We start from the raw sequence: 13,029 nt of genomic DNA, 5'->3' as shown, positions 1-13,029 counted from the left end.
GTGGAGAATACCTTACTAATGATGGAAGTTTTAAGTTTGAAAATGAAATGTAGTTTTAAGGGTAATGAATTAAGTTTTACTTGGATAAGTGAAAAAAATAGAAAAATTTTCCTTGGTTATAGTGATTTCATAAAAAATAAGTGTAAATGAAAGAAAAGTATTTAAGAAATATGCTATTTTGGTAAGAGAAGTGAAGTGATGCACAACATGGGGGTTGCACTTGAAAAATTTTATGGCATAATTACCAAGTTAAGGAGGCTACATGAAAACAAGAGGATGTCAAGAGAGCACGATACCTAGAATTGTTCAAGGATCAGAATTTTCGAGGATGAAAGTTTCTTAACGAGAGAAGATTGTAACACTCAAAAAATTTAAGATAATTTTGTTTTTTAATTATCTTGAATAATTTATTATTAGATTATTATGGGTGTTCCATTAATTGGAATTGGAAGTTAAGGAATTTATTTGGTGTAATGTGTTGGATTAATTAAATATACATATATTGGTATGTATATTTAATTAAAGATATTGAAATTTGGTGGGGAATGTTATTAATTATGACATGAGAGCCCGGTATCCTAATTTGTTTGAGGATGAAAGTTCCTTAAAGAGAGAAGAATGTAACTCCCCAAAAATTAAGATAATTTTTAATTTAATTGTCTTAATTTTATTTAATTATGTTTGAGTTTATTGAGTGTTAGTTTGAGTTATTTGAATGAGAATTATTTGGTTCGGTTGAAGTTGGAATTAATTAAATATTTGTTTTGGTGAATATTTAATTAATTAGTGGACATGGGTGTCGGTAAAATTATGGTTAATTAAATATATTTATATATATATAATAATTATGGAAAGAGTAAAGACAATTCTATTTGTGAAAAATTAATTATTGTAGAAGATAATTAATTATTTGTAGAAAGATAAATATTGATTGAGGATGGAGGTTGATATGAATGGGTAAACAAGGAAAGAGAAAGAATAAGATTTATTTAAAAGGAAAATTGATAATTATATATTGGAATAGAATGATAATTGTTGAAAAATAAGATAATTAATGAGGAGGGAGATGATTGATTTGATTAGATGAGAAAAGATATGAATTTAATTAGGAGATAGAATAAGGGTTTAAATAGGAAATTTTTCATAAATATAACAAACCAATAAAGTATTTATAGTCTGTGTAACAAAGCCCATGAAGTTAGCCATTTTTTAAATATTTTAAGTTCGCCCTTCCCTTTTATCGTCTTTCTTCTCCTCTTCGTTTGCGTTTGATTTTTTGTCTTTCCATTATCTTTCTTCTTTTCTTTTTTTTTCCAAATTGTTATTTGGTCCAAGATCGTGTATCAAATATAAAAGATATATATATATATATTTAACTGTTATTTGGTTGTTCAAGATCGCGTACTAAATATAAAAGACTTGAAAAAAAATGTAAAAACGTCGTTTAGATTTGGGTAGCCAAATCTAAATGATCATGTACAAAAAATAGTCAAATCTAAACGATCGTGTACAAAGAATCCTAAAAAAATCTTTTAGATTGAGGTAGCCATATCTAAACGATCGTTTACAAAAAAAATAAGCGATCATATAGACAAATCTAAACGATCGTATACCAAATTTTGAAAAAAGCGTTTAGATTTGACTACCCAAATTTAAACGATCAAATCTAAACAATTGTGTAACGAAATTAAACGATTGTGTACTAAATAATAGCTAAATCTAAATGATCGTGTATCAAATATATTATCGCGTTGTTGACGGCATGGTTGACGGGACATTTCTAGTAGTTTCCATTATGGTGGTGGTGGTAGTAGTAGATAATAATAATAATAATAATAATAATAATAATAATAATAATAATCATCATCATCATCAACAACAACAATAATAATATTCCATTATTATTGAATTATTATTATTATTATTATTATTATTATTATTATTATTATTATTATTATTTTTTGTTATAAATATCTAAGATTTTGTGCATACTATATATACAGAGTTTTTTTTAAAATATAATAAATCAGCAAAATATTTATATATTGTAGAACAATTTTGAAAACGGAAAAAGCCCACAGGCTTACAATGAGAAATGCAAAAAATGTCCCACTCAACACGCAATTAATCGACCACATGGACTCGTGTAATTTTTCTTCTAAACGATTATGATACACGCTCGTGTAAGAAATGATACATTGTCGTGTAAGTAATATCTACACGATCGTGTAGTTCTTTTTTATGATAGAAAAAATGCTTCAAATATAAACAATTGTATTGACCATGTTAAACTGTAACGACCCAACTTTCCGGACTAAGCTGAGGTCACTACCAAACACCAAAACTCGACCATTCAACATAAAATTTAAAACGGACCAGTTACGATTCATTAAAACATTAAAAATCTTACAGAAGACAGTTTCGGGCCCTATTTTAAATAATCAAAAAGTCACAAAATAAAATACCAAGTCACCAGTTCAAAATCACAAGTCAAAATATTCTGACAAAATACATAGCGGAAGCGATAAGAAAACCAGACGCGTCCATATGGCCTTCACGCATCCTTCCTGCCTCTCGTTGGTCTGCCCCTCGCTGTACCCCTACCTGAAAAGTTAAAGAAGAGAAAGGGTGAGTATAAACATACCCAGTAAGGGACCCACTACTGGGCCCGTTAGGGGACAACAGTTAACTTCTTATTCGGGGGTACCCTACATAACAGTCTAGTGCTCCTGAAGGATGCACATATCAGTCTAGTGCTCCCGAAGGACGCACATATCAGTCTAGTGCTCCCGAAGGACGCACATATCAGTCTAGTGCTCCCGAAGGACGCACATATCAGTCTAGTGCTCCCGAAGGACGCACATATCAGTCTAGTGCTCCCGAAGGACGCACATATCAGTCTAGTGCTCCCGAAGGACGCACATATCAGTCTAGTGCTCCCGAAGGACGCATATATCAGTCTAGTGCTCCCGAAGGATGCACATATCAGTCTAGTGCTCCCGAAGGACGCACATATCAGTCTAGTGCTCCCGAAGGATGCACATATCAGTCTAGTGCTCCCGAAGGACGCACATATCAGTCTATTGCTCCCGAAGGACGCACATATCCGTAAGGCACACTACTCCATAGATGAAGCTAACCGTTACCCCTCAGTCCAAACTAAACTGTCTACATCAGTCACATCCCAACGGCATTCATATCACAGTCCCGCCATAGGCTTTGTCAGTCAGATAGTATAGGTTTAAACATCTACACCCTCAGTTGCTATATGCATTACCGATTCGCACACCAATAGGGAAAACTCTAGGTCCAATCGATTAACCAACCAAAACCGGACTCACTGACCATCCCCGTCCAAATTCCATGAACCACATCCAGACCAGTGTTTTACTACATACTGAACCGTAACTTCAAGGTCCATCAACATAAAATCTCAATCCACAACTCGCAGTCACAGTATATTTACATCAGACAAATATAATAACAGTACTTAACAGTCAACACGCATACAGTTATTCAGTAGAGTCACTAACGTGTAATCCCCTGTGGATTACTACGTTTTCAGTCTGGATTCGGGGTCCAGTAGTAGGAAAACCCTTACCTGATACTCGGTTATGCCCCTCGATCGAAATCCACGCTCGACAGATCCACCCAAGGAAAGGAAGCTATCTCCAACCAGGCCTGCCGCGGAACCCGAGAACTTAAGCGTCCACTCTGTACTACCGTGAACCGAAGTGGAGGAAGGAAGGCTTAGGTGGCTCGGCTCGGCTCGGCTTGGACTCGGCTCGGCTCGGCTCGGCTTAACTCGGCTTGGTTCTCGGCTCGGCTCGGCTTGGTTCGGCTCGCGGCTCGGCTCACTCGGCTCGCGGCTCGGCTCACTCGGCTCGCGGCTCGGCTCGCTCGGCTCGCTCTGCTCGGCTCACTCGGCTCGCGGCTCGGCTCGCTCGGCTCGCTCGGCTCGGCTCACTCTGCTCGCGGCTCGGCTCGCTCGGCTCGCTCGGCTCGGCTCACTCGGCTCGCTCGGCTCGGCTCACGCGGCTCGCTCAGCTCGGACTGGAAACGGATTATGGGTCGGGTCAGCTTGGAACCGGGTCGGGTCGGCTTCACCTCACGGCTCGTGTATCCTTTTTCCCTTCCGGCGACGACGGCGCTTCCCTCTGTGCTCTGTCGGCGTCGGAAACACGAGCTGATGACGGAGAGGAAGCCGGCGGTGGTAGAAACGAAGAGAGAGAGGTGGAGAAGCGTCGGCTGATGGAAGCGAAACGGAAATGGTTGGAGGCCGCGGCGAACGTCCGGCGAGGCTACGCACATCGACGGAGATGGGGATAGGGCAGAGGACGGAGACGGAGATGATGGTGATGGTGGCGGTGCAGAGACGAGGAAGGAAGGGATGGAGGAAGAAGAGGAGATGGATGGGGCTCGGGGCGGTGGCGCGGCGTGAGGAAGGAGGAAACGGAAGAGGAGAAGAAAATTTGGATGGGGGGGGGGGCGGCGCGAATTAGGGTTTTTAAAAAAAAAAAAATAATAATAATTTTTATTATATATATATATTAATAAAAATTATAATAATAATAAAGTAATATTAATAATATATTAACAATATTAATATTAAACAAATAATAAATTAATATTATGTAATAATAATGTTTATTGTTTTAAAGTAATAATATTTCTATAATATTGATTAATAACAATAATTACAATATTAATATTATAACAAATAAAATAAATATTAATAATAATAATATAATTAATATTATATTATTATTATATCAACTTGCACTTTACATAAAACGAGAAAAATTTTACCTTAAATTTTCGGAGCGTTACATAAACGATCAAATTGACTATGACATGTGACCGTTTACATCATATCGACATGATCGTGTAGTTCTTTTTAAACGATGGAAAAGGACTTTAGATCTAAACGATCGTGCTAACCATGTTAAACGATCGTAAACGATTGTGTTGACTAGGTAAGTGATCATTTAGATCATATCCACACGACTGTATAATTCTTTTTAAATGATGTGAAAAGGGGCTTCACATCTAAACGATCATGTTGACTATGCTAAATGATTGTGTTGACTAGGTAGCAATTGTTTAGATCATATCAAAGTAATATTTAAAAAATCTTGATATTCTGGAAGAGAAGCTGTGATAAAAAATCCCTAGGCATTGAATCTAAGAACCATGTAAAACAACAAGACTCAAAGAACACAACTCCAACATCCCAAAGACCAATTTGGTTTCAACCCTTAAGATAGGCTAGATTCAGATTACTGAGGTGATCTAAGAAACCAAGGGTTGAACAATGTTAGAAACTCCCATCAACCCTCGATCTTCAAAGCATTCCACAGCAAGAAAGATCAATTCTCACTTGAATTCTCCAAATATATTTGCATTCTATCACAAGAACACACACTAACAAAATTCTATCTTTTATAATTTTTCAGATTTTATTCATCCAAATTCTTCTTTTTAAATGTGAAAATTGTTGGAATTTATGTCATAATACTCGTAGTTTGTAGTTTAAATTACATTCTATTTAATAAAGTGGTTATTAAGTACTTATTAGTGAAAATGAATTACTGTAATCTTGAATCCAATAAACAAAGGTCCTGAGGCTATCTAGTGTAGACTTGAACTTTATGTAGAGACATAAACGTGGATCAAGTTCGAGTATATAACCCAAACGGTCTATAGTGTATGTAACGACCCAAGCTAAGACAATTTATTTTAATTATCTTAAGTTTAATTCTAATTGGTGTTGGAACTAATTTGGGTGCTAATGGGATTTTGATTGGAGTTGTTTGTTTTAGTGAGATTTGTAGTTGGGAGAAATTTGATTAACTATATGTGATTTGGCAATTAATTAACTTTGGAGTTGAGATAATTATATTATGTGGATAATATGGTTATGTGAGGATATTGTTTTGGAAAAAGGAATATATATATATATATATATTTGTGGAGAGAGAGAATGAAATTTAAAATAATAATTATATGATAGAAAATATAATTATTATTTAGTAAAAGATAATGTTGATATTTTATTTGGAGAAAGGACGAGGTGATTGGTGGAATTTTTGAGCAAAAGGGAAATTAGTGGGTTTTAAATGAAGAGAGAGAAGGTTTGTTTTGGAAAAGAATTTAAAAGAAAGATATTTGGGAAAGGATAGAGAAATAATAATAATAATAATGGTGATATTATTATTATTATAAATATCTCGTATTACGTGCCATCATCTTCTTCCTCTTTAGAAAAAAAGGAACCCTAGACGTCGCCGCCTCCTTCACCACCGGCTGCCATGCACGATCCCCGTCATCTCCCACATCTACGACCATCGGCTGCCACAGTGTCGATCATCAAGTCGATTCTCGCCTCCGCAAGCCGTCGACGTTTCACGTCACCCATCTTCTCGCCTTCGCTCACGGATCGTCCACTCTCCGTCACGATTGTCGCACTGCCACCGGTCCACCGATTGTCCGTCGTTTGCCGAGCCAAGCCGTCGTTGTGCAAGCGGCTGTTTCAGTCAGTCCGAGCTAAGTCGTCCCGATCGAAGCTTCGTCCAAGTCGAGCGTGTGGGTGTGAGCTACACCTCCCAGCCGCACGATTTTGCTTCGAGCCGTACTCGAACCTGCGCCCAGCCGTGGTTGAGTTTCCAGCCGTGCACTCGTGTGAGCCACGTCCCCAGCGCACCCGCCAACAGTTCATCTGAGTTGTGCCTTCTGCGTCTGAGCCGCGCGCAAGTCGCCTCTGTGTGCAAGCCACCTATCCGAGCCGCCTTTCTCTTCAGCCTTGAGCCGCCAAGCCTCTTTCAAGCTGTCTAGCCTATTTTGGTCCTTTTAGTTAATTTTGGTAAGTTTTTTATTTGGTTTTTGGCATACCCATCAAAGGTTAGTTTTGACCCTTAATTCAATTATGGACATAATTGAATTATTTTTCATGGTAGATCAGTTGGGAGTTGTGCTGTAGAATTTCCCTAAACCAAGGATAAAATGGGTTCGTCTTCAACTTTAGGTAACTGGAGATAATTGGAATTTAGTCCCTAGGCGACTGTTATTTATTTATTTATTTTAGATTTTGGATCCAATTATGTTTAGGATTTTCCTTGGGAAGCGTGACCGCGACTGTTAGGAAAAATATCAATGTAACTAATCTCCAGGTAAGAGATTCTACTACTAGACCTTTTACTGAATTTAAGAGACCGCATGTATTTACGGTTATGTAGTTATGGTAGCTAAGAAGCATAGAGGATGCTGTAGACAATGATTGATATTATGTTTATGATGACAACTGATGTTATGGTTGATGATGATGCTCGTTATGTTATGTTTGATTTTGATACATGCTATATTAATCACGTGAATAAGAACGTTAAGATTAATACTCAGGTCGTGTTATGATGCTTATGATGTATTATATGCTTTGGACTATGATGTGTCTGTTAACTTTATATGATGAGTTTTCTTACCCCACCTGTATCGTGGTCCTATCTATGGGGTCACTTGCACGACTAGGGGTGTTCCTACGGGATCACTCGCACGATTTAGGGGTGTACCTATGGATCACATACACGGTTAGGGGGTAGTTATCTTGTGTATACGAGATGACTCGCACGACTAAGAGTGTTCCGACGGGACCACTCGCACGATTAGGGGTGTACCCTCGTATCACAGATATGTTTATGGAGTGTGTACCTGCGATCACTCGCATGACTAGGGGTGTTCCTATGGGATCACTCGCACGATTTAGGGGTGTTCGTATGGTCTCGCTTACTCAGGTGTGCTCCATTGGACACAGATACTGTATGTATTTTTTTAATGAAAAGTTAACAGACTATCTAGCGGGACTAGTAGTGGGTCCCTTACTGAGTATATTTATATACTCACTCTTTCTTATGTTTAACATTTCAGACTGAGATAAAGGACTTAAGAAGCTGGCGAGCGATAGCGAGGGATCCGTGACATGCCGTATGGGGACCCAATTTAGCTTCCACGCTTATTTATCGTGTTTTTCTTTTTGGTATTTTAAATTTCATCATTTTACTCAAGATTTTATTACCTTTATTCGTTTCTATTTTCTAGAAAGTGTTAAAACCCGCGGGTCACCTTTTCAACTATCTTTGTTAATTTTTATAATCTTACGCTTTTATGAACACCTTGGTATTTATTTTATACAAATTTTAGTTAGCCCTTTTTTTTAAAATAAAAAATGTCTTTAATGTTTATCTTTTAAGTAATGATCTTAGCTTAATTTAAAAGTTCGGGTCGTTACAGTGTATGAATAAAATTGGACGCCTTATTCCGGAAACGCTATGGATGCGACTCGTTCTGTAGTTAATACAAACAATGTGATCTTAAATTGTTCATGTAAAGACATGGGAGTGGGGGCATCCTATGTAAAGAGTTTACATAAGGTTGGAACCATGAAATAGTCACTTTTAAGTTATAACACCGTTGACTATATAAAAATGACTATTTTGATTATGATGACCTAGGTAACTTAATCTTAATCTTGAGCTAACTACCACTAGAAGAATTTTGGTCTTTAATGTCGGTTTAAAACCGACATTAAAGGCCTTTAATGTCACTTGGCAACCGACATCTTTGTGAGCGTTATTAAAGGCCTTTAATGTCACTTGGCAACCGACATCTTTGTGAGCGTTATTAAAGGCCTTTAATGTCGGTTGGGCTTTAATGTCGGTTTAAAAACGACATTAAAGGTCTCTTTAATGTCGGTTTGTCAGTTTTCAACCGACATCTTTGATAGTGTTATTGAAGCCCTTTAATGTCGGTTGAACTTTGATGTCGGTTTAAAACCGACATTAAAGCCTAGTTTTTGGATTCATTTTTACAAATTTATTTTTATTTAATTGTCACATTATTGTCCTATAGACCGACATTGGATCAATGTAGATAAATATGTTTTTCACACGCCAACAAATCAATGAAATTCATATTATGTTAGAAACTATAATATTTGTCTTTTATACACAAAATAAAATCTTAATATTATGTATATACATTCTACAATAGTACATGAAAAAATATTCTAATACAAGAATTAAATAATTAAAAATCCTAAATACCTTCTCAGTCTTCAATTTTCAACGGTCGCTTGGCAATCTCTGCACAATCGCTTAGCTTTCAACCCGATATGACTTCAATTATCTACAAACAATATCCAAATAAACCATTTATATATAATAACAAAGTTGTTTGAAGTACTAAAATTGCAGAGAATGATGAAAAGTTTTATATCCACACCCCAATCCACATAACTCTCTTTAGTCTACCTCAGCCATCAGGCTTTCCTAAATCTCTTCAATCTATTATTAGAAATATTCCATAGATGCAATCATATACAATCCTTTTCCCAAATAAAAAAAAACATTTTATGTGGCAACCTATGAACTCTTGTAATTGATTAGCTCATAATATTGCCCGCCAAATGAATAATCAACATTTTTTTACATAACATTATTATGAAAACCAATATCAATCTATAAAGAAATAAGCAACATCAACACAATAAGTTGAAAAGTAAAGCAATCAATGAGACTGTAAGCATGAAACAACTTGAAATGGCTTTTAAGGACCCAAGCATTATAGATATATTATTTGCTTCTAGAGAATATTTGCCAAATTTTCACTCAAGAGTTAATAAAATAGTATGTGAAGCAAAGGAAACTAACAAACTTCTAAGCTCAAAGTTCATTACTGATAAAGAACGTCAGAAATCATTTTTCTGTTTAATGAGAATTGGAGAAAAGAACACAAACAATACTGACCTTTGCAAATGTGCATTTTCCAGAACCATTCTTTCCCATGATGGCGTGAACCTACTAGGGTCAGAAAAATAATTCCAAATGAACAAAAAATCAATGAAAAATTCAAAATGTGAGAATCCGCTCCTAAAATAATAGTAAAGATTAATTTTGAGCTAACCTCTCCTTCGTAAACAACAAGATTAACACCCTTGAGAATCTCTTGCTTGGTTTCTGCAATTACAGCAGTCAAATTCTTAACTTCCAGCAAAAGACTCTTCTGACTGTCATCATGGACATTGGTAATATGAAGATATTACCAACGGTATGCAAACAAATTGGCAAAATTAAATCAAGATCATACAATAGAATGCTTAACAAATACTTTATCCTAGCAAATAAATAGCACGTAAGACCATTTATGCCAAACATTTATGCACCTTTGTGTTCTAAATGCACTTTATCTTCATCAACTTTGTTTTCTAAATGCAATTTATCTTCCCCTTCTTTACCTTTCTTTCCCCATCTTTCCCAATGCCAAACAAAACATTTATACACCTTAAACATAGACTTCTATAACTCCAACATAAAAACTCAAATCCAATTAACTTCCCAATTTCATAACTCAAATCAACACTCTAAACAAACCCTTTAGGAAGCACTAAACCATTTCACATCCAAAAGTCCTCCTATTTCTTCCAACGAAGACAACACATATAGAGAAAAAGCTTACCCATAGACATCCGCAAACCTAAAAAACACATGATCAAATAATAATGAAGTTCAGTACTCAACTAAAGATATAGAGAAAAGACTAACCCATAATTCTTCAAAATTATCAATCAAGACATGTAGATAAAGCATGACATTACAGTAAAACTCAACAAAGAATTAACGTACTATACAATGGCTCACCAAATAAAACTTCTAATAGGCTTATGAAACCTACCAAGGTTTAAAAACTCCTCAATCCAAATAAGTACTTGACCAAGAAAGGTGAGCAACATAGATGTCTCGATTTTACACTAATTAGGAGAGAAATGAAAGTGATTTGAAATGAAGCTGTAGCATCTCCAGTTTTTAGGGAAAAAAAATGTAAACACAACCAACAAAAAAAGGTCAACCTAAACAAGATGAATTTGAATAATAAAAAACATCAATATCAAAGCACCCTGAGTTGAACTTATTAATGATTATCACCATGACCTCATAAATAATATAAACTATGTTCATTGTGCATCACAAATAAAATTCCTCATATCTTTATTCTAACATAAACGGTTAAAAGGCAAAGCTGAGCAAAGAAACTTTGAAAATTGAAATCATGGAACCTTCTCCTTCCTCTAGACCAGTTTCAGCCGACTTCAGTTTGAGACATCGTGTGTTTTATTTCATGATTTGTTAGATCATTTATTCTCCAATAATTTTTAACAACATTTTTAACACGCTTGGAAATTATAGAAAATTTATAGTGCTAATTTAAATTGAGATGCTAATTTTAATTCAATGTATTAAAATAATCGTAGTATTATTTACTCATTTTTAAAAGCAAGAATATAAAGAAATGAATCTGAGTGTCACAAATTAATGCAACTCAAATATTTCATTATTGGACTAGGTTGAATTCATTATTTAAAGAACTCAAACAATTAAATTTAGTCTAAAAAGCAATTTCAAGAACATTTACTTAAGGGTAATTGTTAACACGTATTCACTAAAATGGATGCCCAATAACATATTTAAATAATTATAAATATAACAAAATTTATTAATAATAAATTTTACAAAGTTTTATTATAATAAATTTTATTATTGATAGATTTCTATTAACAATAATATAATCAATGTGATATCCTAATTAATTAAAAATATATCTAATAAATTTTATTAATTAATTCACAAATTCTATTACCAGAGTTCCTTGAACATCATTCCTATCTTCGAAAGTGTTGTCAAATTTAAAGTTACAAAATTGATTTGAAACACAAAATATGAAATTGACAGTCACATAACTATTATGGTGAAGCACGATGCTTCCAGTAATAATTAAGATCAATATCTCACAAACCGAAAAATAAAAAACTTAAAAAGTCTCCAAATAATAAGTAAAAGTAAGAAAAATTTAAAGAATTGAGAAGAGAAAGTCAGTAGCAGTACTAAACGTGAGCCTTGGAATTTGGTATATTATGGCTGGCTGGCTGTGGCTTGTGTTGATTGCACTATACATAGATAGCTACCAATATAATATATACACAGAAATGGTTATTTGTGTATTTGCGTGCAAATAAAGCTGCTATGTTGTTGAAAATTGACCATTCATATAAATGCCCTTATAATAAGAAAAAGAAAAAGAAAGCCCTTAACTTTCTCTTTAAAAAATTTCTCAAACCTACCCTTCAACATTAGGCCGGCTCACTCCCTTAACCCTAAAACCCTAAATACACACCTTTTTTCTTTTAATGGGATTGTGAAGCATTTTACCATTACTAAAGACAGGAGGGAAAAAGCAAGAAACAACAACACTAAGGATAATGGAAATTGTTAAATCTTCTCCTTTACCGGCCAATTATAGCAACATCAAAAGTTGACCCATGTTCAATTCCTCACTAGAAATACAGTGTAGCCATGCCGAGTCAATCAATCTAAACAAATACAGTGAAGATTATGTTTACAATTCAAAAAAGAAAACGCGAAACACCGAAATCATGGTAAAGGATAACAAAGAAGTGAAAGAAAAATCCACAGCTAACTGACCAACAAATAGGAGTGATTGTGAAGATATGAAGAGAGAAGAGAGAAAGAGGATGAACCTGTGAGGGTCTGAAGAGACAACAAAGGAGCATTCCTCCATTTCCATTTCCATTTCGGCCATTTCCATTCCGCAAGAGTACTTGGTTCCAAGATCGATTCTGATCGCCGGACCTTCTCCTTTACCGGCCATAGTAAATCTTCAAATCGTCGATGGAAAAAATAATCTACGAGGATAGGAAATGAAAGCAAGAAAATTTGATTGGTGGCTGCAGAATTTAGGGTTAGAAGATTTCAAAGTTAAAGAAGAGAGGAGGAGGAAGAAGAGAGGAGGATAATTTATATAGAAATTTTAAGGAAAAAGAAAAGGTAAAGTAAGAGAGAGAAAAACTTGATTTTTTACCAAATTAAAAAAATTTTAAAAAAAATTACAAAGGGGCTTTAATGTCGGTTTTCAAAAAGGCGGATGTTTAATGTCGGTTTTAAACCGACATTAAAGCTCCTTCTT

General features: G+C 35.1%; 1 protein-coding gene across 6 annotated transcripts; it reads right to left on the bottom strand.

Annotated features, from left to right (window-relative positions):
* Nucleotides 1-2,150: 2,150 nt before the first annotated feature.
* Nucleotides 2,151-12,823, bottom strand: LOC127150580 (probable ATP-dependent transporter ycf16). 6 transcript variants are annotated; one of them, XR_007822983.1, is made up of 5 exons: nucleotides 12,584-12,823; nucleotides 9,955-10,057; nucleotides 9,798-9,848; nucleotides 9,096-9,177; nucleotides 2,151-2,604 (listed from the first exon to the last, which is right to left on the bottom strand). XR_007822983.1 is itself a non-coding variant. In XM_051088458.1 (4 exons), the coding sequence occupies exons 1-4, from the start codon at nucleotides 12,712-12,714 to the stop codon at nucleotides 9,154-9,156; spliced, it is 309 nt and encodes a 102-aa protein (XP_050944415.1). In that variant the 5' UTR covers nucleotides 12,715-12,815; the 3' UTR covers nucleotides 8,951-9,153. The 6 variants fall into 6 exon arrangements, 1 of the variants encoding a protein (XP_050944415.1); XR_007822987.1 differs by having other exon boundaries at nucleotides 9,798-9,851; nucleotides 12,584-12,815; XR_007822985.1 differs by having other exon boundaries at nucleotides 9,798-9,851; nucleotides 9,955-10,007; nucleotides 12,584-12,815.
* Between the last annotated feature and the right edge of the window lie 206 nt (nucleotides 12,824-13,029).

The sequence above is a fragment of the Cucumis melo genome, chromosome 8 (genome assembly GCF_025177605.1).
Source record: "Cucumis melo cultivar AY chromosome 8, USDA_Cmelo_AY_1.0, whole genome shotgun sequence".
Classification (NCBI taxonomy): domain Eukaryota; kingdom Viridiplantae; phylum Streptophyta; class Magnoliopsida; order Cucurbitales; family Cucurbitaceae; genus Cucumis; species Cucumis melo.
This window is presented reverse-complemented; position numbering and strand designations above follow the sequence as displayed.